We start from the raw sequence: 26,672 nt of genomic DNA on the forward strand, positions 1-26,672 counted from the left end.
ATCTTTGAAAAAAAAAACTCTGCAGAAAAAAAAAAAGTTTTTGAAAAATTATGCCGAAAGAAAAACCAAAATTTTTCCCTGTCAAAATAAAAAATCTTTCTGCGAAAACTCTGCAAAGTTCAGCAACAATGTCGTCGCAATTCTGCCACAGGGATTACTACATTTACATCTTGTTTGCTAGAACTAAATTCTTATTATATCTCTAGAAGTGGTTTTAATTTGAGTCACGTTGATACCTTTTACCTGATAACTGTTTACTTTTATTTATGTGACAAACAAGACCAAAACACAAATTTATGATGCTATTGAGTGCTGGAAATTGATCATTGCAATATGCATTATCCCTGTACACATTATAACAAATTAGTCAAAATTGTAGCCAAACAAAAACAAAAGGGCAAATATATTAGTGTTTAAATAATTCTTTTCAGATGGGAATTTTTAGCACAATAGCTACTCATTAAAAAAGTTTTCAAAAAAATCTGCTTTTTTCTCTAGAACACTATCTTTTAAATTCGCCTTTTTGGAATTACTTTTAACATTACCAATTTTATACCTTTGCGCTTGTCTCAGTACTCCGTTATTTCCAACAGAAGCTATATAGAAATTTTTTCCCCCTCAAAGCTTATCGGAAGTTGCGATCTAGATAATGGAAATTTAAATCTTGAATTCTTACATTTCTAATAAATTTCCATTTATAAAAATTACAGATTTTGTTGACTACGTAATGATGTTACTACCAAATGAAAAATCTCCGACACTAACGTTGTGTAACAATGTCTGTCGCCACAGCTCTGCTATTGGCAGGGATGAGAGTAGTCAGAAAGTAAAAAAGAGGGAATATACCTTTGCACTGCATATCATGATACATAATTTTTAAATCGCCCGATATTACAACCGCAAAAACGAATCACGACATTGGATTTTAAGCTCGCATGAATGCGAATTGCGACATTGGGTTTTAAAAGCTCGTCAATAAAAATTGCGATGTTGGTTTTTTAAATCTCGTAAATAAGAATCGCAATGCACAATATTTAAATCGCCTGAATTAGAATCGCAACGTCCAACTGTTAAATCAGGCAAATACGAAAATCGATGTTTGATAATAAAATCGCGATTTTAAAAATGCATAAATACAAAACACGATATTGGATTTTTAAATTCCGTAAATAAGAATCATAATGAAAGGTGTTTAAATAGCGTAAATAAGAATCGCAATGCGCAACTTTTAAATCAGGTAAATGCGAAAATAGATTATTGATAATAAAATTGCGTGAATAAAAATAGAGATAATTGCAGAGTCTGGACTTGGGATTTCTAAAAGGCTTGTTTGTAATGTTTTTGTTTAGACACAATAAATAAAAATCTACAAGATTAACTGAATGAGCAAATAAATATTTTCACCGCAAATCCACCTCTATCTTTTTTTGTTTGTTTTCACGCCAGAATACAAGAAGCAGCGACGTCTGAATTACGAAAATATGAGCTATCCCGCCGACGGATAAAAAATAAGGAAAATCTTATTTTCTGTGCGTGAAATCGGAGAAAAAAGCTAATATAAGTAAACATGCGGAAGGGTTAGCAGCTAGGACGTAGTTTGAATTTTCTGTTTATCTTTGAAAATCGTAAATAAATGTAACTATTTTACTTCAACGACTGAATTTTTCTAAAAAAGCAGGATATTTATAAAAAAAAAAATTTTAAAAAAATACGGAACTTTTAGAAAATCAGAGTTTTTGATAAAAAGGCTGAAATTCGAGAGACAAAAAAAATCTCATCCCTGTATAAAGGCCAACCAGCTTTATCCCAAGGAAATGATTTTTAGAGAAACTTCAGAGCGAGGAATAAGGACTTCAATAATTTCGCTTCGTGGAAAATTAAATTCCTCATAAAATATTTTAACTTCTGCAAAAAAAAAAAATTTCAGCGGAAATTAACGGAAAAAAAAGGAAAAATCTGAAGAAAAAAAAAGCGGAAATCCGCGAAAGAATCTAATCCCTGTATAGGTATACAAGGTGTGCAATAGACACCTTGTTTATTGCACAACATTTGTAAAAATCTTTAAAAATAAAATTTAAATTTTACCATCAGAATCAGAGTCATCATCAAAATCGTCATCAGACATATCTATAAAAAAAACAGAAAATAGTCATTGGACAAATCTAAATAACAGTCAAATCTGAATAATAGGCAAATATAAATAAAATATAAATAGTCAGCAATTTAAAAACACAAAAAAGTAAAAAACTAAGTAAAATACAGCAGTCTCATATCTGGATGTTTACCAGAAGGGTTCTAATTCTCAGACACTTTTTAACAATCAAAATAAACAAAACTAAAAATAAAAAAAGCAGCAATGCTAAGTGCTTATTTCAGAAATACTTAAATTTTTCCTCTACACTTAAAATTTTATTCGAACATGAAGTTTCAGGATTATAGATTACTCTGATCCCAATACCAAGCTCATGGACCTTAATACTACTTATCCAGTGTTTTCACTACAGCGCGAGAACGCGAGATTCTCGCATAGCTTTTTCTTTTCTCGCATTAAAAAATGATTAACGCGAGAAGTTCTCGCACTCTATTAATGAATTTCAAAATGAGCTAATCTCGCGAATTTTGGAAAAAAATTCGTCTTCCGCTATTTTAAATTAAATCCGTTTCACTTTTCTTCCTTGATCTTTCCTTATTTTCAACATCGGTCCTTGTTATCAAGCTTTCCTATTTATCAGTATTGTTCAGAACCAGTGCGAACAGCTGAACACAATGCACCCCCGAAACCCTTTCAGAACACATTTCTCTTCAACCACGTGTTAACCGTAGGTAAGGTTTCTTCATGTAAGACGTTTAAATTTTTTGAGCTTGAATGTAAGATGGACAAATACCTTGTTAAGGCAACATTTTCTAGTCCGTAACGGACAAATGAAAATGAAACAAATGTGGGTAGGAACGGTCAAAACGAAACAAATACGGATATTCAATGGATACGGATCAAATACTAGCATGAAGTAAGAACATGAAAATAACTTCACTATTCTATAGCAGAAATAATTGAAAAACCTATGCTGGCAGATGAAGAGGATAGGAAAGAGTGTGCACAATGCTACAAATTTACTTAGTGGTTCCAAATAGTTCAGCATGTGTTGCACCCAAAACCGAATCAAGACAAAATATACTAACAGATTGACTGATAAGCATTTGAGCAACCTAATGAGAATAGCTGATGAAAAAGTAGATATAGAACATTTTCAATGTGATAATGCAGCAAAAATATTCAATGCTTTAAAAATTAGATGTTAAAAATGAAATATTTCTTTTCCAAGTCTATTCGTGTTTTTTTCATTTTTAGAAATCTCACCTAACTTTTTGAAATCTCACCCAGTTTTTGAGAAAGGGTGAGAAATTCTCACCCACTTTTTTTCTGTAATGAAAACACTGACTTATCTATAAATAAAAGATATCGAGAAGGCGATTGGCCTGCCAGTGACAAAGATGACGGAGCTTCACAAACAATGAAATAAACAAGAGAAATAATTTTTTTGCCATTAGGAAAAAAATTTGGTTTAGTTGGTCCCTATGATCAGCAAAAAGTAGGAGAGATTTTATCATTATTGTTCTATTTTAAAGGATAGAAACTGAAGTCAAGAATCTCATTCAAAATTCAACAGAATTGCACACGAGAGCTCAGAATCTTTCCGTCAAATCCAGCTCAGTAAATGCACAAGCAAATGACAAGTATTTAATCTAATTCGTAAAATGATTAAGAGTTTTTACACGCCAGCCCGAAATGAATTTTTGCTAAGTGATTAGCAGGGTTGGCAGGTTTTTGACATGTGACAGTTTAAACCATGGTTTAAACCGTCACGTCAAAAACCACTGTCAAAAATGTCAAAAACCTATATTCATATATGAAATTTAATTAATCCATAAAATTTATATATTTTTTATAAAGGATAGTGTTTCTAAATATGTTCTAAAAAAAATAAATTTAAAATTTTGAAGAAACACTTATATTTTGAATAGTAACCAAATATTATAGTATTATATAGAATTATATTTTGAATAGTAACCAAAACTCACATCTTTTGTAATATTATGTATTCATTTTCATGTGTTATTGAAAATCTGCAGTGATATTATTAAGAAATTTATTTATAACCAAATTTAGCGTATAGTATAGATTATACTAAAAATTAGACATTTTTAAAGATAAACATTAGCAATTTTGTACATTAGACATCTTCTTTTAAAGAAAAATCTTTTTAATATTCTTTTAAATCTTCTTAATAATCTTTTAAACATAAGACAATACAAATTTAAGTGCTTTCTGTTAAATACACAGAGTAGTTAGTGTCGATTTACAGTATATTCAGCCTATTCATTTACTATGCTGAAAATTTAGTTTATCCAAATACTTGTGAATTTCATTTTGCTGAATACAATATAGTTTTGTTAAATATCTAAATATTCAGCTGTTGAATTATTACTTCTTGCTTTCAAGATATGCATTATTTGTATTCTTAATACAAGTGGAGAAAAAAAAATTAAGAGATAAAAATTGTTTTAAAATGATAAGTGTAATAATTATTAAATATAATAAACAATATGAATTACATTTATCATTATTCATAAATATAACTACTTTTAAATTCAAATTAACATACTGGATAATAAAGATATTCGGTATAACATTAAAAAAAATTTTTTATACACTTGTATCAAGTTTGTATTTATACAACATAACTTGTAAGTTCCTTATAAATATGAGTTATATGTTCCTTATATGTCAAAAATGCATAGTAATAAACTTTTAATTTTCTTAAGTATCAAAAAAAAAAAATTTTTTTAAATATAAATATTTAAACAATTTTTGTGCAAAATCTTTCTGCACATGCATTTGAATATAAATTTCTGAGATTTTAAATCTGTCACTTTACCTTAATTCTAATTAAAAAATATTTTAAAACCTGCTGATTACCTATAGTATAATTAAATTTCAATCTAATGCATGGCAACTGTTGGTAGTTTTGAAGTTCATATATTTTCTTGGCAAACTTCAGTTTTTGACATTTTTGACGGGTTTTGGACGGTTTAAACCAGTATTATACCCTTGTCATGTCAAAAACCACTTTTTGACGTCAAAAACCCAACCCTGATGATTAGTGAAAATGATAAAAGGAACAATGTGAAAAACCAGATTTTTGAATAATTTGTGGCAAAAATCTGCAGGGTAAAGAAAAATATTTCTATTCGAAAAATGGAAATTAAGCACTTTTAAAAAAATTTATACACCCTGTAATGAACCCAACCACCAATGAAATCTGCATGTCTAAATGTGCATTGACAAACGATATCTAAAATATTTATGTAGACTCAAAAAAATACCTCGTTTAATATACCAATGGTTAGATAATTTATAAACACACATTTTTTTTCTTTCATTTCTTTAGACTAATTTTAAAAGTTTAAATTATTAAACTGTTAAGTATGTTAAATTCAAAGATGAACTCCTAATAATTGTTACAACAATGTAAGCAATTCATAACAATGTTATGAATTGCTTACATTAATTTAACATTGAATTTAACATTGAATAAAACAATGTTAAATTCAAAGATGACTCTTAATAAAAAGGGATATTTCCAAATTGTGATCTTTGGCAATAATAATTGCTTAGGCACCACTGGAAAATTTAATAGAATAAAATATGTAGCAGTTTGCTTGGGGTGGCTAAAGACATAACTCGCTGATCCCTTTCTCTGAATCTTAATGTTCCTCTAATGTTAAAATATAATACACAACTAATCAACTATAATATATCACAAATATTAAAATGATCATGTCCTAATACATACCTATATCTTCTTGTTTAAAAGGCTTCTTAACTTGTGCTTTCTATAAATAAAGAAAAAACTTTCAATTTCATACACATTTAAATAAAATTCAAATACACATTCAAATATTTTTTTTTCCATGGAAAAGATAATTCTTTTCCTCTTTCAATAAAAACAAAATAATTTTAAAACTGTAGATTTTACCATTACCTCATACTCAGCTATAAAAATATCAAATTTTAAGAAAAAAGTGAAGAAAAAATTGTATATAACAGCATATTTTATATAGCAGAATATCTTATTTTTTTCAATACGTAATAATTCAGTGTGCAATCAACTTTGATACAGAGATTAGCAGGCCACAGGCGAAAAATCGCCCAAAAAAAGGTATTCCACCAACATCTTTTCAACAAAAAATCAATCTAGGCTTTAAAAAAAAATCCTAATTAATATCTGTGCAGTAATCAAAACTATTTTACTATATTGTTTAAAGTTCTTAATTTAGAAACATAAAATCAATAATTCAAAAACATCTCCAAAAACTTGACATAATCATGATAAAGTAACTAGGTATTGATAAATATTGCAGAGAAAATTGTTGTGAAAACCAAGCACTTTTAAATGACAATCATCACAGCAAAAAAAAAAATTCTTATTTTAATCCATAGAAATAGGCACTTTTTATAAGCCCTGAATTAAAAAAGGTGCTTTTAAAGGGTTTTAAAAAACATAAATTGAAAATAAGCACCTTTTCAAAACGCTATGCAGCCTAGAACATCAAAAAAAATTTTATAAATAATATGATGATAAAGTTAAATACTGTGGCGTACCTACCACTAAAGATTAAATATCAAATCACTAGTATATACGACATGCTACTTGATTCTATCATGAGGTACCTTCTGAAAGATGAAGGTTGACATAGTCCATAATTATAATCCTTAGGGGAGAAAGGGTACATTTCAACATGGGGCCCTTTCAACAACTAAAATTTCCCCCTTCTAATATTGCTTAATGATTGGTGAATATGCTAGTCAATAAGCTTTAGTTATACATAACTGTTAACATTTAGATTTGAGCACTTGTTTTTTACCACTGGGGTTTTACCCTGTGTGTGTAAGTAGTTTTAACATTCCAAAAGTAGTTTTTACATTCCAGTTGTGATTTTGAAACTGTTTTTCAACCATTTATCTTTTAATAAGTTAATTGATAATTAATTTATTTGCTAGTTTATTTAATTCTGCTTCTAACTTTATTATTGATTAGTAATAAGTCTTTTTCTAAGATGGTAGATAATACTTAGATAAGGTGGTAGATACTGTCTGTACAAGGAGCAGATTTTAACAGAGCTTAGGGGTACATTTCAACAGTGTTGAAATGTGACCCGAGCTTATTATTTTTTTTGTTAAGTAATCGTGAAAATTGGCATTTTAGATCAGCAACTACATGAAGTCTAACCCATAAGTTTACAAAAAGCCTATTAATTACGAATGTAACATTTAAAATACTCAACTTTTTCGGTAAGGCATTATTCTTCGGTAAGGCATTATTTTTGAAAAATATGTTACTTTGTTCAAGGAAGCATGTTTGTAATTATTTGTAATTTTTAAAGATTATTCAAGAACATTTGTTTATGAATAAAAATAATTTAATTTTCAAAGAATTGAAAAGTTCAAGGGAGAGCATTATTTTAAATAAAATGTTCAATTCTGGCATTTTGACTCCTTACAGTTTATACAAGTGGTGCAAACATACAACCAGACGTACTAAACCAGAAGTTAGTAAAGAAAACATTAAAAAAGCAATGGAAGCTGTCAGAAATGGTGCATCTCTAAGAGCAGCAGGGGACTTATTTAGAATGAACTTTTCAGCTTTGTCTCATACATTAAAAAATAGCAAGTTAAGTAATTCTCTGCCTCGATTTTGAGATAACTGATAATACAATAATGGAGGTTAATAACTTTGCTCTTTAAGAGTTTTGTGGAAAGAAGAAAAAAGTTCTTTTTGTGAGAAAAATTGGAGATATAAGACAGCAATAAAGTAAATTTTATGAGAATGTAGGAAGATTCTAGAAAATTTTATTTTCCAGAAAAAGAGGATATTAGTAGTACAGAAAGAAATGACATTAAAATTAAACTACCTCAATTCAGTTTAAACGGAGGAACAGCTCAATCTGTATCTTCCATGACATTCCAGGTAAACTTTGAATTATTTAAAGACAAAATGTAGAAAAAAGTTAAATCAACCCAATATGCTTGTTCATTATTTTCACTACATTATGAATAAAATTAATTATCCAAAATGTATGATATTGCTACGTTCACTTCGATTGTTGAAATGTGCCCCTCCACCTGTTGAAAACTGCCCCACAGTAGGGGTAGATTTCAACAAAATACATGGTTCACTAACTTCGTAAAACTAGGTATTTTGTCTGTGACTTAGAACTTAGGAAAAAATTGAGAGGTTACCTCACACATAAATTTAGTAAGTAATAATTAAAACATCACAAATAATTCTTTAGTAAAAAATGGTGAAAGGTGCCCCCCCAGTGTTTTCATTACAGAAAAAAAGTGGGTGAGAATTTCTCACCCTTTCTCAAAAACTGGGTGAGATTTCAAAAAGTTAGGTGAGATTTCTAAAAATGAAAAAAACACGAATAGACTTGGAAAAGAAATATTTCATTTTTAGCATCTTCTAATTTTTAAAGCATTGAATATTTTTGCTGCATTATCACATGGAAAATGTTCTATATCTACTTTTTCATCAGCTATTCTCATTAGGTTGCTCAAATGCTTATCAGTCAATCTGTTAGTATATTTTGTCTTAATTCGGTTTTGGGTGCAACAAATGCTGAACTATTCGGAACCACTAAGTAAATTTGTAGCATTGTGCACACACTTTCCTATCCTCTTCATCTGCCAGCATAGGCTTTTCAATTATTTCTGCTATAGAATAGCGAAGTTATTTTCATGTTCTTACTTCATGCTAGTATTTGATCCGTATCCATTGAATATCCGTACTTGTTTTGTTTTGACCGTTCCTACCGACATTTGTTTCATTTTCATTTGTGCGTTATGGACTAGAAAATGTTGCCTTAACAAGGTATTTGTCCATCTTACATTCAAGCTCAAAAAATTTAAACGTCTTACATGAACAAACCTTACCTACGGTAAACACGTGGTTGAAGAGAAATGTGTTCTGAAAGGGTTTCGGAGGTGGGGGGCATTGTGTTCTGCTGTTCGCACTGGTTCTGAACAATACTAGTAAATAGGAAAGCTTGATAACAAGGACCGATGTTGAAAATAAGGAAAGATCAAGGGATTAAGGATTGAGAAACGTATTTCATTTAAAAAAGTGGAAGACGAAATTTTTTCCAAAATTCGCGAGATTCGCTCATTTTGAAATTCATTAATAGAGTGCGAGAACTTCTCACGTTAATCATTTTTTAATGCGAGCAAAGAAAAAAATATGCGAGATTCTCGCGTTCTCGCTTTGTAGTGAAAACACTGCCCCCTCTCCCCTACAATACAATCAAATTTCATTAGGCCATGCAAATAGTAAAGCACCTTATCCTTCAATATTATTCCTACTCATTAAAAAACTTTCAATATTGTTCCTACTCACTCGAAATTAATTACTGATTTCGTATCTGAGGCATAAAAAAACAATTTGAAAATTGATTTTCAATTTCTAAACTTAATTACTAATTTCTAAACTTAACTCTAATTAATTAATAATTTAAGTCTGCCCGTGTTAAGTTCAAAGAGAAATTTGAATTTGCATTATATTTGAGGCTTAATTAAAGCATGGATAACTGGATTTAACTAAATTTTTTTCCATTATTTTTTGCCACTATAATAAAACTATCTATTCATAACGAAAAAGAAGCATATTTTACACGTTCAAACACTGTATTTTTTTCTCTTTTCAAAAAGTTCTATTCATGCATTTATAAAAGAAACATGGAACCGGCTAATAAGGAATCAATGTTTCATAGATTTCACAAAACATTCTAATTCAGAAACTTACAATAAAATCAGAAAAACTGAAAACGAAGTGGATTAATTACACACATTGATTAATTTTAAAAACATATAAGATCTATATAGCGATCAAAAACATTCAGGAATAAAACACGTGGATTAAGTCGTTGAAATTGCTTACCTGATTAGGTTTTCCACCCTTGTTTGCTTTTTTCATAAAAACCATTATTTCTATACTTCAAAAACTCAGTATATAGTAGATTTTAAAACAACTAAAAAAATTTAATAACAATTTGAAGACTAGACGCACACTAGTTAGATATAAGTAACAGAACGAAGTGGCGACAATGAATGGAGCAACAATGCGGTTCGGAGCGTGCGCGTGTAAGCAGTGAAAACAAATTTTGTTGCCAAATACAAAGAAGCAAAACTTATTGCATATTTGCAATTGTGGATGGTTGACTGAACACAGATGGCGCTAGTAGTGAATTTCGTCGTAAGACTTCCAGGTTTACTTTCGATTGGTTTTTACGCCTGAGCTTGAAAAAGCATGCCACTCAATATTATTATACACTGTGCACTGTGGCGTAACTACCGCTATAAATACTGAATACCAATTCACAAGTATATAAGACATGTTAACTTGATTCTATCTGGAGGTACCTTTTGATAGATGAAGGTTGACTTAATCGAAAAATATATCCCAACAACACTACTGGCCATTAAAACTGATACACTAGGAAATCGACACACAACGAACGTGAAATTTGCATTACAGATAAAGCATATCGTGATATGCAAATGATTAGCTTATCAGCGCATTCATGCAAAGCAGACTGTGTTAGCGACACCTACAATGTGTAGAAAAAAAAGAGATTTGACAGTAAGTCTCTCATACAGAAATTGAATTTGAGCGTTATTCTTGAGTAAAAAAGTTTTTGTTATGTCTCGTGTAAGAAGGAGAAATGCCCATCATCCCGTGTCTGAGTTTGATCGAGGTCGAATTTGTGGCCTACCGGATTTGTAGTTTATCATACCGAAGTATTACTTCTCGCCTTGGTTGAAATCCCATGACTGTTAGCAGAATATAAAATCAATGGGCTCATGAAGATCTTATGGAACGCCGTGCAGGATCTCAGCTGTCTCCATCGCCATAGCCGAGAAGACAGACATGGCTTTACCGAATTGTACAGCTACATCACGAACCCTGAGTCAACAAATGGGATTATTTTCAAGACAACAAGTGTCTGAACGAACAGTTCAACGAAGTTGCAGCAGCATGGACTGCCCGCATAGCGACCATGGCTTCGGCTACCCTTGACGCTGATTCACTGGCTGGAGCGCCTCCAATGGTGTGAACAACGACGGCATGCAAGCAGTAATGGCATGACGTCGCCTTTTCAGACGAATCCAGGTTCTGTATACAGCATCATGAGGGCCGCACCCGTAATTGGCGACATCGTAGAGAACGCCCAATGGCAGCTTGCATTTGACATCGTCATACTGGCCCATCACCTGTAGTAATGGTATGGGGTGCCATTGCATGCCTGTAGTCCCAGCCAGTACGTTCTCCAAATACCTCAGCGATTGAAATGTCTTGCCGAAAGACTGGTATGCTACCTTTCGTCAGTCACTATGGTCGATATTGTGGCATAATGTTATTGGAATGCTGTACCCGTTGATGTTATCCAATCTCTGTTCGATTCGATGCACAGGAGACTAACTGCTGCTGCTAGCAGAGCTGCCAGCTCTGAGTACTGAGTTCTCAGGATTTATACATCCAAATATCCTGTCTTCCAACTATAATGTATGTGCCCAATAAATATGATTTTGCTATTTGCATTCCTTGACGTCCGGTGGCTGAGCGGTAGCGCTTCGCTCTGTCGTGCCACAGGTCCCTGGTTCGATCCTCGGGTCGGGCAAGGTTGACTCAGCCTTTCATCCCTTCAGTGGTGCTAACGGTGGTTCATCTATAAAATCGAATTCTAGAAATTCTATGAAGAAGTGATCAAAGTAATTCTAAAAATTCTATTAAGAGGAAATCAACGCAATTCTAATTCAACAGTCAAATCTAAGAATATTTAAAGTATTTAATAAAAGAAAAGAAAGTGTTTACAATTTTAAAGCTCAACAGCTACATGAAATTCTAAACATCGACTGACTATTAATTCAGTTCTTTTTTGTTTTGAGCAGTGCGCATGCGCGTCAATACTTCTACGTTCAACCAGAGTGAGAAAGAGAAAAAATTTTACTTGACGGGAACAAGTGGGTCGATAAATGAGTACCAAGCGTGCTTGGGAACTAAACACTGGGGGTTCCGCGTTTGGCTGACCACCTGACCGGAACATCTGCTCCTGCACCCCAAAGCCCAAGGTCAAGAAAACTGAGATGGGCACAGTAGGCCTTGGCCCTCTAGGAGCTGTCGCGCTACTGAGTTTAGTAGTATTTGCATTCCTTCCTGGTGTAGCAATTTTAATGGCCAGTACCGTACTTGTAGGGCTTACATTATAACGCGTTTTTACAACGTATATATACTTAACGTATGACTAACTAATTAACACTACTTGAATTAATACTTAATGCAACATAATAATTATAGTTTTGCCAATAGATAGAGAAATACCTGAGTTTATGGTGCCTCATAAACTTGGGTAACAATAAAGATTATTTTTTCTCATGGAATCAACTTAAAATGAACGTGCAGCGGCTGCTGCTTTTGAGCCAATTTCATGCTAAACGCCGAAATGTGGCAAACTTACGTCGCCAGTTGGCGATAAGGACAATCACGATTGCAGACCTAACTGCACCTGTTTTTTTCTCAGTTCGGTCTGTGACGACGCCTGTGTATGTTACTGGGACAACCTGTCCGCCACGATGTTTAATCTGGAACTTAACTAACTTGTAACCTTAATTGTTATCCTTTTATTAAATTTATTATTATTTAATTATGGCTGGCATTCTGTTAACTAATCGTGCTAAGTGTTTCTATTCTTTAATCAACTTAATTATTCATTTTAGATCATCTCCCTATTTGAATATTATGTTTTTATTTTAGGAGCCGCGTTAACTTCCACGTGTCTCCTCACTGGTGACCCGGCTTTGAATCTATGCAATGTTTCTAAATTTATGCGAAGACCAGCTTAAATTTTTAATAACCTTTGCTCCTTTAGAACTAAATTTAAAATTTAGCGTTAGTTTTTGAAGAAATTTTTTTTTTATTTACGAACTTGTGATCGCACGGAGATATGGATGGATGGACACATGGATATTTTAAGGGTATGTTATCGAATTTCTGCTGACTTTTTGTGATTGGTCATTTCAAAATTACTGTTGCTTTAATATGTTTAAATTAATGTATTAATTTAACTTACTGCTAGTATCTCTGGTTTAAACTTACTGTTAGTATTGATCTACGGCGTACGGAGTCTGTTATCTTAGTGCATTATCTTCCGAAATGTTTGAAAATCACTTTCATTTGCAATAATTATTTAAACCTTTTACCCATTTTTAGTGAATGTATTTGCATTATTTTCGAGTTTAATTTGATCTTTGCGCTTATCACTGCATCATACAAGTTGTTTAATTTTATTTGCTGCCCCAACACTTTAAAATAATGCCGAATGTGGTGGAGCAGGTTAATGATGCAGATAATGCTGCACGTTCTTCAAATGCATCTCAGGTCTCCCATCTTTCGGTAAAAATTCCCCTGTTATGGAAATCAAAAATTAAACTATGGTTTATTCAGGTAGAGAGTAATTTTGAGCTAGCTAAAATCACTAATGATTTAACGAAATATAATTACCTCGTTTCATCAATAGATCCTGAAACTTTATCCTCAGTGTCCGATATTTTATTTGCACCACCTGCTGCGGATAAATACAACACTTTGAAAGACCGGTTAATAGCCGAATTCTCTGCTTCGGAAAACGAACAAATTCGCCAATTAATTTCTGAATTGCATCTTGGAGACGTTAAGCCGTCCCATTTATTGAGAAAAATGCGCGAATTAGGGGGTAAAAGCGTCAACGATGATTTTTTGAAAACTTTATGGTTTCAGAGACTGCCTCAAGAAATTCAGACAATCTTATCAATTAGCTCTGAATCTTTGGACAATTTAGCCAAAATGGCCGATAAAATTTCAGAAGTCCGTCCGTATTTGCTATTGGGCAACACACTACGGAAAGCTCACAGCGCAATCCTCCATCTGAAATAAGCGTTTTGCGGAACGAGATAGCTTCGTTGAGTGCAGAAGTTAAGAGATTATCTCGCGAGCGTAGTAGAGATCAGTCTCGATCACGATATAACAAATCTCCCTACCGACATCAAACTCCTTCAAGATCGCGAGGCGACCCAAAATTTTGCTTTTACCATAACAGATTTGGCGCTCGTGCAAAACATTGTAGAGAGCCTTGTGCTAGTAATCAAACTGAAAACCCAGAAAACTAGATTCGGCTATCGAAAAACAAGTGTCTGCGACTGCAATCCCGATAGCCAAAAACTCATGTCGCCTTTATGTTTACGACAAACGTTCTCATTTAAAATTTTTAGTTGATTCAGGATCCGATGTATCTTGTATCCCCGCGCCTAAGGTATCTAAAAAGTTAAGACCTGAGCCTTTGGAATTATACGCTGCAAATAACACGAAAATTAAAACTTTTGGCTCAAAATTAATCAATGTTGATCTGGGTATTCGACGAAATTTTAAATGGAATTTTTTAATTGCAACTATTCCAACACCCATTATAGGTGCTGATTTTTTAGAGAATTTTGGCCTCTTAGTTGATTTAAAACGTCGAAAACTTATTCACAGTGTAACGAAGTTAGAAATACAGGGTATGTTTGCCCAACCTAAACCTATTAGTTCTATTAAACTCATCTCTGGAGAATCAGAGTATCATAAAATGTTAAAAGAATTCCCAGATTTAACTAAATTGTCATTAAAACTAAAAGATTCTAACCATAGTACCGTGCATTATATAGAAACCACCGGACCGCTCGTTCACTGTAAGCCTATGCGATTAAACCCTAGATTATACGAATCCGTTAAAAAAGAATTCCAATTCATGATGGAGCAGGGAATTTGTCGACCATCCAAGTCACCGTGGTCTTCTCCGCTCCACGTGGTTCCGAAAAGTTCCGGTAGTATTCGTGTTGTAGGAGATTATCGCAGATTAAATACGTGTACAACTCCTGATCGTTACCCAATCCCGCACATGCAGGACTTTTCAAACTCTCTCTATGGTGCGAAAATTTTCTCAAAACTCGATATTGTGAGAGCATATTTTCATATACCAGTGCACCCGGAACATGTACAGAAAACCGCGGTATGTACACCATTTGGCCTTTTTGAGTTTCCCTATCTGAACTTCGGTCTTTGTGGAGCAGCTCAAACGTTCTAGAGATTTATGAATGAAATTCTTGGTGACTTTTCCTTTTGCTACGTTTATCTCGACGATATTTTAATTTTTAGTGAAACTGAAGAAAAGCATAGAAAACACGTACGTTTGGTTTTTGATCGTTTGAACAAGTATGGATTTACTATACAAACTTCCAAATGTGTTTTCGGTGTACCTGAAATTTCATTTTTAGGACACCTCATTTCTCAAGATGGTACAAAACCATTACCCGACAAAATCAAACCAATTTTAAATTATCCCCAACCTCAAACCGTTAATGAACTTCAAAGATTTCTAGGAATTTTAAATTTTTTCCGTAGATTTTTACCGAATATAGCACAAAATCAAATACATTTAACGGCGTATTTAAAAGGAGCCAAAAAGAAAGACAAAACGAAACTTGAATGGACAGATCAAGCTGATAATGATTTTAAACAGTGTAAGGAATTAATTGCAAACGCTGTGCTGTTGTCGCACCCTAAACCGAATGTCAAATTAATTTTGCATGTGGATGCGTCGGATTTCGCAATACGAGGGGCTTTAGCGCAAATAGTTAACAATGATGCACAACCACGTGCTTTTTACTCTCGAAAACTTTCCCCAACTGAAAAAATTTATAGCGCATACGATAGAGAATTATTGGCAGCTTATGCGGCAATCAAACATTTCAGACATATGCTTGAAGCGCGAGAATTTTCTCTTTTCACAGATCATAAGCCTCTAACTTTTGCATTCCGAAAGCGCTCTGATAATTGCTCTCAGCGACAAGCGAGACAATTAGATTACATATCTCAGTTTACGACCGATATTCATCATATAAAAGGATCAGATAATGTTTTGGCAGACGCACTATCGAGAATCGAAGCAATATCTATGCCCAACACAATCGACTATAACGAAATTGCACAGGCACAAACAACCGACGAAGAACTAAATGACTTATTTTATTTTATTTTATAACCGTCGTTGAACAGCCGACCCAATTTCATGGGAAATGACTTATTGACAAATTCCGACGTCTTAAAATTTAAAGCAATAACCTTGCCTGATTGTAGTAAATCAATTTATTGTGATTTATCAACTGGCACAGCTCGGCCATACATTCCTGAAATATTTCGTAAAAAGTTTTCACTACTTTGCATAATTTATCCCATCCTGGGATTCGCGCTTCCTCAAAATTGATGCGATCTAGATTTGTTTGGCCATCCATACGTAAAGATTGTGCAGAATGGGCTAGACAATGTGTCCCATGCCAAAGATCAAAAGTAACTCGCCACACAAAATCTGCAGTAAGTAATTTTTTAGACCAGTCACAAAGATTCGATCATGTACACCTGGATCTTGTGGGTCCTCTTCCACCATCCAACGGGAATTACTATTGTTTAACTATGATGGACAGATTTACTCGGTGGCCAGAGGCTGTCCCTATTCCTGACATAACTGCACACACAGTTGCAAAGACCTTTTTTACTCATTGGATTTCCAGGTTTGGCTGTCCTGTCCGTGTTACTACTGACCAAGGCAGGCAGTTCGAAAGCTCTCTTTTCGTGGCCCTGTCTCAACTCCTAGGCATCAAACGCATCAGGACTTCTCAGTATCATCCTCAGAGAAATGGCTTGATCGAGGAGTTTCATCGTCCACTAAAGGCAGCCCTGAAGGCCTATAATACCGAGCAGTGGTCTTCAGCTCTACCTACATTGCTACTAGGTTTCCGTGCAGTCTTTAAAGAGGATCTAGGAGCCACAACTGCCGAATTGGTCTATGGAAGACCTCTCAGACTACCAGGCGAACTCTTCGTTCCGTCACCGACCAGTGCTTCCCAAAATCAACTTATCCTGGACTTGCAATCCCACTTCGAAAATGTGAGACCAGCCCCGATGTCCCGTCATGGACACAGAACAATTTTTGTTCATCCACATTTGAAGGACTGCTCACATGTATTTGTCAGACACGACGCTGTTAGAAAGCCACTCCAAGCTCCGTACGATGGTCCGTATAGAGTTCTGCAAAGAAGTGACAAACTTTTCTACATCGAACTTAAGGGGAAAAAGCATACCATTTCCATAGACAGGCTTAAACCAGCTTTCCTGCCCAAAGAGACTAATCAACATACTTATCCATCTCCAGTCGAGTCGATTGAATCAACCGTTCCTGCAAAAAACTCAGACAGTGAAACCGATTGATCCAGCCAACACAACTCGTACCGGTAGAACAATTCGTAGACCTCAACGGTATGTCCATTTTTAACCGTTACACTGCGGAGGGAGTATGCAGCGGCTGCTGCTTTTGAGCCAATTTCATGCTAAACGCCGAAATGTGGCAAACTTACGTCGCCAGTTGGCGATAAGGACAATCACGATTGCAGACCTAACTGCACCTGTTTTTTTCTCAGTTCGGTCTGTGACGACGCCTGTGTATGTTACTGGGACAACCTGTCCGCCACGATGTTTAATCTAGAACTTAACTAACTTGTAACCTTAATTGTTATCCTTTTATTAAATTTATTATTATTTAATTATGGCTGGCATTCTGTTAACTAATCGTGCTAATTGTTTCTATTCTTTAATCAACTTAATTATTCATTTTAGATCATCTCTCTATTTGAATATTATGTTTTTATTTTAGGAGCCGCGTTAACTTCCACGTGTCTCCTCAAACGAATTTCATAAATGTGTGCACATTTTTTTCGATTTACATAAATCCAAGAAATGTTGGAAAATACACGGAAAAATGAAATTATTATAGGAGTACCAACTTTCGACTGCGCCTTAAAAATTGGGTCGATATTTTCCAGATTGCTGTTATCCCCAGGAATTTGAGGGTGAGAATCCGAACCCGATGAAAATAAGAAATGTTTATTCAGAGAAAGTACGTTTTTATATCTAATTGCGTAGCTTAAAACCTCGTTTACAAATAATTAGCATAATTAAAATTAAATCTATCGAACCAAAAGGTTTCAGATTCAGTCTCAAAATGCAAAAATACAATCATTAGATCAAAGTAATCCAGGGTTTGAGCTTTTTATTTTGTACATTGAAATACGATAAGATAATTCATTGTATACGAATTAATTGTTCAAATCTAAAAGTTTATTAGTTTCACTTCATCCAAATCCCATTCCTACATCGTTTTCTTTCTTTTAAATAATCAAAGGGAGGTGGCGGTCCCGGAAAAGGGTCTTCGTACAGCTTCCCATCATGATAAAATTTGTCTTGATCACATCCCAATAATCTTAAAAAGTCATTGCAGCTCATATTCATTGGAATTCCTTTCCTTTTAAGAGTAAAACATCCTGCAAATAATTAAACAATATTTTGAGATTTTTTCTGTGCTGTAAAGAATTATCTGAGGGTTTTTAACGCACAAATAACTAAAACATTTAAAGAGTTTTAAGAAACCTTTTTAAAAATTGGCAATATTTTCCCACCTGGATGAAAATTATCAAAATCAATACATTATTCCGATTTTCTGCATATTTTTATGAACTCAGACAATGCAGTTTTATATTTTGTTTGATTTCATTACCGTCATTGAACAGATTTGGGGTTACGGCTACTAATATTCAACTCCCGTAGCCTTGTAATTATGAACCCAATCCAGAAGACGAGGGAACTCCGGAATAAAGTATTGGGAGATATTAGGAGATATTTGCCTTCGTGGAGGATTTCTTGATGGAACTAACCCTCATTTGCGTTACATGGAGAGAAAAACCACGTCCTAAATCCACGATTCTAAGTCCATGATCCGTCAACCACTGTGGATATTTTACTTCAGTACTTTGGTCGGCGCATTCAGGGTGCGGGGTTGTCGGGTGCAGGAGAGCCATCGCTGGGATTCGAACCTGGTTCACCTAATAGGAAGGCGAACCCTCAATCCCCTGAATCACCAAAGCTCAATGCATTATTATGGGAAGTGTTTAAATATTAAAAAACTTAGACCACAAACTCTTTTCGTTTTCTCAAAACCGAGTCTTTTGCACCATTTTGCACGCTTTGCACCATTTTCAGAATAAACATAAAAGACGCTGGCTAAAGAAAAGCTAAACCTGACCTAACAGTAAATGTTTGAAAATCTGATCAGTTATGGAAATGGCTTAATATTTGAAAAAAGCATAATTTCATGCGATTACAGAGCCTTCGAAAAACTACCTTAGTATTTGGCATCAAATAAAAATAAACAAATTCAAAAATGACTAAGTTTGTTTTCCTGATAACGAATTTCAACGTTTCTATTTTCTTCCTTTATCGTTTTTATTTTAATGTAAACCATATTTCAGCTCTTTCATTTTAAGCATGCACTAAAGTCACATTAAAAACAAGATTACAATCCTCGTGAATTCAAATATCTGACATAAAACCTAATTTTAAGATTAATGCTGATAAACTGATATGATTGAAAAATTTCCTTTTTCATTCATTCGCTAAATATTTTCAAAATTATTATTTTATTTCATTTTATCCGTCGTTTAACAGCCTACCCAATTTTGATTTTACGACTACCAATGTTCAACTCCGTAGCTTTGTAATTTTGAACCAATCCAGAGGACAGGGAAACTGCTGAATCAGTTTCCCCAGAGGTATTGATTTGTTATGGGAAGATGGAGGACTTTGCGACTCGGCAGATTTAACATGCATCAGTAGCCATTTACTAAACTGGGAGTCTTCGGCCGGCGGGAATAGAACCCACGAACTCTTGGACATGGGCTTAGTGCCCTACCGACCAGGCTATCTCGGTTTTTTAAAATTATTAATAAAATTTCGGTCATTATGTCTCGAGGTTAAGCCAAAAGAAGATCGATCATTTAGAGTTTCAAAGCCGAAAAAAAATCGGGAACCACTGCTATAAATGATTGTGTTAGATTTACGATATTATAAATAAATTTTCAGCCTTCCGAAATTCCGGATTTTTTAAAAAAATAAGTTTTATGTTTGAATACTTCGAATGATCTTGATTTTATTGCATGGGTGACATATACTAATTTGTAATGAATTAATTTAACGCAAGTTCAAAAATTCACCTGTATATCCAGGGCATACATGTTCAGGAATAAACCAGTGTGTCTGACTAGCAGTTATTCCTTTATTATGACATTCTATTCCTACAAATGAAAAATATCAAAAAGGGAAATCATTAAAATAATATCTTGAAAAGCTCTTTAAATTGTTCTTAAATGTAATATAATGCATCGATAAAAGCTCACTATGAACGGTTAACCCAATCGCTTCAAATTTCGAAAAATGTATTTATTTATTTATTATTTTTTTTTTTAGAGTTCATTTCTTTTTAAACTATTTTTTCCATTTTTCCCATTCTCTAAGAATAACATAGAATAAGAAAAAATTATGAAGAAATATATCCGTGTTTAAGCTTAAAATCAACTTAAGTGGTGATAGCATTAAGAAAAATAATCATACATTTTATTCTTATGTTTATAAGATATAGTTTTAATTTTTTTTTAAAAAAAATTGTTAATTTATTGTTTGTGACCTGAAGAAATTTATGAACTTTGGAGAAATTTTATCTTTAGAAAATAATCACATAATTCATTTCTTAATTTTTATAAGAATTCCAAATTGAGGGTGATAAGAAACCCACATTTAAATAAACAAGGAATTAATACGATCAGAGTAGGGGAAGTTTGAGCGTTCTTGCTCGGTTGGCCTGTCCAGTTAAGTTGAGATATTTCCCTTAACCCTTTCATGGGCCATTTATTTCTAGGTAAATAGAAGTATTTTATATTATTATAGGTAAATTGAAGTATTTTTGGAATTGAAATTGTTTTAAGAATAGTAATTGATATAAGTAAAAAAGCTCATTTAGTTCATGAAAATGCCATTTTTTGGAGGTAAATATATTTAACACGACCTATTAGGAACTTATTGACTTTTATTTTTCTTTATTTATAAAATAAATTTTATAAATGCTACAAACTTCAAAAGGAATTATGTATTTTATAACATTTATACGTTTTTGTAAACTAACAAATGGCTACCAATTTTATTCAAACGCACTTCAAGAAATCTGAAGTTATTAACAAATGGAAACCTAAAATAAAAGTGGTGGGAAGTATACTTCCCATGACCTTCGAAAGGGTTAAAGCGCTAGATACTACGATAAAGTAACTCCACTGTTTACCTTGTGACCCTTCTGCTGCTTTCGATTTGAATTGGCTGCTACTGATCACAGGTTAACTACCGACATTTTGTTGACTGGCTTGAACGGCGATGTATGGTTGCGACCGATCTGTAATTTTTATTTTCGCTTTTCTTTCAACTTTGTTTCAAGTTTTTAAATTTATAATGACTGATTGCTGCTCCTTTAGGCGTTCAAATAATACAAATTTGAGCTTCAAATTACATCGTTTACGTATTAAAAAAAGACCGAAAATATGTCAGCATAGAATTGGCGGCGGAGATAAATGGAATCCTAACGTAACAGCAGATTGTGTGAGATAAGTTTTAAATTATTTTGTCCAACCTCTGCACTTCAGCACTTGTAAATAAAAGTAATAGTTATTTCAATCGCTAGATGATGTAACGAACTCGGACCATTAAAAAATAATTCGGTGTCGAGAAACATAAATTTAGGTGTTGTCACCAGTTATAAACGTTAAATTTACATAATCTTCAAATTAATAAATTTTTTTGAAAACCGAAACTAAATTTGTTACCACCGGAAGTTTGGAATCACAAAAGTGAAACTAACACAACTGTTGCCACCGGAAATCGAAATCAAAACTAAAGCAGGAGGGGAAACAACTCAACTCTGCAACAAGAGGGGGAGACGACTCATCTTAATTCTGCAACATGAGGGGAAACAACTCAACTCGGCAACATGAGGGAAAAATCTTAACGCTTCAGCTGGAGGGAAACAAATCAACTCAACAATGTTGCAGAATGAACAATTCAACTCAACACTGCAACAGGAGGGAAACAACTCAACTCAATAGGCACCACCTAATTAGAACATCCAATTCTCCCCTACTGAAAGTAATACATTTTTTTATGCATACTTATAGACTTCGGCCCTAAGTTAAAACTATAAATATGTCACGAAATTCTATGCTATAAATCGCAACTCACCAACTGATATTTTGTCTCATTTCTTAAGCAACGATTTTTTCAGTACTACCTATGTCCGGGGGGGGGGGTGTTATTCATGAAAACTACTATATTATTCTGAAAGAAATTTTTTCAGCTAAACCAATTAAACGAGAAGGACTTAAACTTAGTTTTGTAGATGCTGTGGAGGAGAAAGTTAAAAAGTAGAAGAGTTTGGCTGCAAGTAGGGAGTGGTTAGAAATGCTTGGTAGAGACTCCCTAGGTTGTCTTGCCATGACTGATGATGATGATAAGTCTTATAAGGTTTAGCACAAAACCTTGTATCCAATATAAACCAATTAAAAAACATCCTTTAAGGAAAGAAAATGCAATTTTTGCTGGAACGATGTGTATCACAGTAATTCGATTGAATTATTTCAAAAATAAGTTTAATGTCATTACATAAGTTTACTTAATTATCACATCATCTTTAATGCACATTATATTATGCATCATGTGATTTTGAAACCAACCCGGAAATCAGCCTTCGTGAAGGACGCTTTCATGAAACCAACCAGTAGTTGCGTTACATGTCGTAAGACAAAGAGAACTTCCGGCGCTTAGCTTGGTGGCAAAGCCGATTGTGGCCGGGGCGAGATGGAAGCAGAATTCCTCCGGAGCAGCGGACAGAAGCTCCATGTTTGTTTAATTGTGGTAATTGTATTACATGCAATATGTACCCAATATACTAATATAGATCGTAATACGTTTTTACAGCCCGTCGTAACCATAATGTAGTGCGAAAATGTATATAAATCAAAGGTTTCAATGAATGTGTATGTTTTTTATATTATTAGAAGTGTAAAGAGCAACCATTTCAACCTAGCTAGACTAAAATAAATTAACAAAGCGAAACTGCGAAAATAGTTCCGTGACGAGCTCAAATAGCAGAAATGGAGTCCTATAGTTATTTATGCGATAGATAAGTTATTTGTGATCACGGTGTGCATGTAAATTTCATTAAAATGGTGTACCTTTTTGGCATTTGCAATTCGAACCCACATCGGGACTCAGTGATCGAGTGCCATGTACTTTCAGTATTTCGTGAGAATCACTTGTATCTAATTTTCTAAGTTCTCGAAACTTATCTCCACATCTGGAATTGAAATTAATATTACTGATTTTTCTTTGAAACATTTGTTGCAAAAGGAATTAAGTACTGCGTAAGATAATGTTAACATGAATAACATTATTGGCATGAGCTGGTAATTATTCATCTACAGCATAAGTCTTCAGTTTTCTACGTCTGATAATCGATTCAAAAATAATAAAATAAAATAAAAATTGCTTATTGTGGGGAGATTAGTAAGCGACAATGTCAATCTTCATCTATGAAAAGGTACCCTTATATAGAATCCAGTTAACATGTCTTACATACTATTGAATCGGAATTATATTTTTGTAGCGGTAGATTCACTACAGTACTCCCCACCAGAATTATACTTGTGACAGAGTTCGATGAACGGATACCACTAGTTGATGCATTGCTGTCTTGCGAAAAGCCGGGAGAGCTGTATTAAGATCACCGTACTTTTTGAATGCTGATCGTGAGAGATGTATTAAGTTCACGGTCGTGGTCGCTCCTGTGTTGCCATTAGCAGTAGAGTGAATACGTTGTACTTTATGTGTGATCGAAACTGAGAAGCAACAGCACGAGGAGATGGATAATGTCGCAGTCACAAGTAGCAAGTCAACTTTTCAATGTGGACCATCCATCGAAGTAGGCGTATTCAAATCGTAGAGGGCGTTTCTACCAAGGTAGGCGTGTTCACATCACGTCCGAAGTTTTTACAGTTTTTTTCAGTTAGCTAACTAATTTTATCATTGCAGCTAGTTACAAAATCTTACAAAAATAAATAATTTTGATTTTCTAAGCAGAACGCAGCTAACCTTGTATTTCTATCTCCTCCCGTTTCTCTTTAATTCAATTTTAAAATCATCATTCATTTTCTGTAATCCCAGTGAAAGTAATGGTATTATTTAACTAAATACAATTTTTTTTTAAAAAGAACAAAAAACATGTAAATTGGGAGTTGCAAAGAACATTTAATACAGTATATATAGCTTGTCATTATCTACAAATTTTAGATCGCTGTCAGTACTTGTTTTGTCAAATGGGCCAAAGGCTTAGTCAGATTCTCTATTAAAAATTTAGTATTTCACTGGACTGACATTAAAAATATTGAGATGAATAATCATGTAATAGCATGCGAAATTTTCGATTAACCAAGTAGCTAATTCCGAAACACTAAATTTACAATGAGAGTTGGGACCTAGCACATTCACATAAAATGAAGAAACGTACCTGGAAATCAAATGAGGTTCTGGCGTACAGTTTATATTATATCCATAGCCAAAACATTTATTCATATTAATTTAGAATTTTGCCTGAAATATTGAAATACATCTAAAAATATTAGTATAAAATAAATAAATTTTGATTGAGAATTTTAATTTTCTTACTAATTCTTATAAATCTGGGAAATTTAGCTTTCGAAGAACAAATATCGGAGTTAGATATAATTATGTGCTTATGTTAGCACACTGATTTTGTCATGAAAACGGGAATAAAATGTTGAGTTAACCTTACAAAAATAAATAAAAAGAAAAAGAAAAATTGGGTACCTCCAATTCAAGAAGAAGAAGAAGAACGCTGAAATCAGCTGGATGTGCATAAGTAAGGTGACATGATTGTTACGAGACTCTATCAGAAAGTAAAATATTCTGTCGTTCTCTACTTCTCTGAATAATAAATCTCACTAAATAATAAAACTTCTAGTAAAAAAGAACAACATTTTATTTACATAATAATTTTCAGACGATCATTTCTTGTTCCACAAAAAGAAGACGTTGTCATAACAACTCGGCAGTTTTAAAAGAAATCAAATGTTAGCTTTTAGCTTACATAAAAAGTAATTAACAATGATGGCATTAGGTTCGTTAGGTTATTGGGTAAGATTTATTATCACGATGAATCCATTTTCGGATCAGATTTGGTGGGTACCTGCGAGCAATGTCATGCGTGATTGTCAAACCTGACTGACTGCAGAATTGTGGCATTGTCTATACCACGATTCTGTAACCAATCTGGTTCGATACCCATGCTTGACATTGCTTGTAGGCATTTAATTAGTCCTGACATTCATTTACACCGTTTATACTCTTTCTGTTACTTATATAATGCATTCAGAAATGATACTGTTGGTACAGAAATTGAAACTAGTCAAGTTTGAAACTAGTTTTCATTTTGTGACACAGCTAACTTAACAGGTCATAAAACCAAATGGTCTTACGGGTCTCGTTGTTTTGCTCTGTATATAAATAGAATATGTTTCTGAAGCGTACAACGAAATTTTTCTCAAACATACTCAAAGCTTGTTACGTTATAGAACTGGTTGAACCTATTCTCTTGCTTCGGGGATCATCTTACTTATAAGGCAAACATAAAGAATCAAACCGAAACAGTTAAGAAGTTCGCGTTGTGTACTACAGCGTTAGCCACGTACAGCGTTTACAAATCCCAAAGTAGTGTGCATCTTTTTTTTTTTGGAAAATCCAAATCTGAAATTAAAAAAGCTCTCGTCCTGTTGCCTCTGCTCCTTCCTTAAGGGACTATAATTGATTGGTCGAGATTGGTATTGTTAAATGCATTGTTTTGGAAATATTTCCCTAGTTATTTTTAGATAATTGATCCGATGAGTTATTTTGAGATATTTGACTATTTCCATACATTTTGGACATCTTGTATACAGAGAGTTCCAACAATCTGAAACAACGACAATCTGCTCTATGAGATCCTCGGATGACTACGACTACTAATGTTCAACTCCGTAGCCTTGTAATTTTGAACCCAATCCAGAAGACAAGGGAACTCCTGGATCGAGTATTGGGAGAAATATGCCTTCGTGGAGGAATTTTGATGTAGCACCCGCATTTGCGTTTCATGGAGAGGACGACCACGAGAACTTATCACTCTTAGTCTGACGGCAAGGAGATTCTAATCCATGATCGATCTACCACTGAGGATATTTCACATCAGCACTGCGGTCGGTGCAAGCCAGATGCGGAATTCGTATCGACTGGGATTCGATCCCGGCTCGCAACATTGGAAGGTGATTGTTCTATAACCCTGAGACATCGTGGCTCGTTCCAGTGGGGTTAACGACTCCGTATTCTATGGTAAGTTTTCCACCCCTTGAACCCCTTTATCACTCCTCTGAATTTGTTGGTTGAATTCTAGAGTAAACACCCATATAATTCGATAAAACATTTTAAAACGTAAGTTCAATTATGCATTATTTCAAATTAATTTTCCACGATGTCTAATTTTTTTTATTTATTTTTTTTGAAACTAACAAA

The 26,672-nt window shown here is 33.7% G+C and overlaps 3 protein-coding genes across 3 annotated transcripts in view; 1 reads left to right on the forward strand and 2 right to left on the reverse strand.

Annotated features, from left to right (window-relative positions):
* The window catches only part of LOC107456524 (uncharacterized), a 29,373-nt gene extending 19,014 nt beyond the window's left edge, over positions 1 to 10,359 (reverse strand). The window contains exons 1-3 of the mRNA XM_087167871.1: positions 9,999 to 10,359; positions 5,856 to 5,895; positions 2,086 to 2,127 (exon numbers count right to left, since the gene is read on the reverse strand). Of these exons, the coding sequence (XP_087023997.1) occupies positions 2,086 to 2,127; positions 5,856 to 5,895; positions 9,999 to 10,043 (127 nt within the window). The 5' untranslated portion in view covers positions 10,044 to 10,359. The remainder of the gene's footprint in view (positions 1 to 2,085; positions 2,128 to 5,855; positions 5,896 to 9,998) is intronic.
* Positions 10,360 to 13,430: 3,071 nt separating this feature from the next.
* LOC147807162 (uncharacterized) lies at positions 13,431 to 15,216 on the forward strand. The gene is made up of 2 exons (XM_087168798.1): positions 13,431 to 13,965; positions 14,366 to 15,216. The coding sequence occupies exons 1-2, from the start codon at positions 13,431 to 13,433 to the stop codon at positions 15,214 to 15,216; spliced, it is 1,386 nt and encodes a 461-aa protein (XP_087024924.1).
* A 2,998-nt stretch (positions 15,217 to 18,214) lies between these two features.
* Positions 18,215 to 24,802, reverse strand: LOC107456520 (uncharacterized). The gene is made up of 4 exons (XM_016074394.3): positions 24,619 to 24,802; positions 23,288 to 23,409; positions 20,231 to 20,311; positions 18,215 to 18,505 (listed from the first exon to the last, which is right to left on the reverse strand). The coding sequence occupies exons 1-4, from the start codon at positions 24,681 to 24,683 to the stop codon at positions 18,312 to 18,314; spliced, it is 462 nt and encodes a 153-aa protein (XP_015929880.2). The 5' UTR covers positions 24,684 to 24,802; the 3' UTR covers positions 18,215 to 18,311.
* Positions 24,803 to 26,672: the final 1,870 nt, after the last annotated feature.

The sequence above is a fragment of the Parasteatoda tepidariorum genome, chromosome 7 (genome assembly GCF_982258835.1).
Source record: "Parasteatoda tepidariorum strain Cologne lab strain chromosome 7, Ptep-v5.0, whole genome shotgun sequence".
Classification (NCBI taxonomy): Eukaryota; Metazoa; Arthropoda; class Arachnida; order Araneae; family Theridiidae; genus Parasteatoda; species Parasteatoda tepidariorum.

Excerpts from the sequence above, each read along its gene's own strand:
- LOC107456520 (XM_016074394.3), bottom strand. The coding sequence starts at position 24,683 with ATGAATAAATGTTTTGGCTATGGATATAATATAAACTGTACGCCAGAA. Across the intron at positions 23,410-24,618 it reads GAACCTCATTTGATTTCCAG|ATGTGGAGATAAGTTTCGAG; the intron begins GTACGTTTCTTC and ends TTTCAATTCCAG. Across the intron at positions 20,312-23,287 it reads GAATTGCAAATGCCAAAAAG|GAATAGAATGTCATAATAAA; the intron begins GTACACCATTTT and ends TTTCATTTGTAG.
- LOC147807162 (XM_087168798.1), top strand. The coding sequence starts at position 13,431 with ATGCCGAATGTGGTGGAGCAGGTTAATGATGCAGATAATGCTGCACGT. Across the intron at positions 13,966-14,365 it reads CGATAAAATTTCAGAAGTCC|TTGATTCAGGATCCGATGTA; the intron begins GTCCGTATTTGC and ends TAAAATTTTTAG.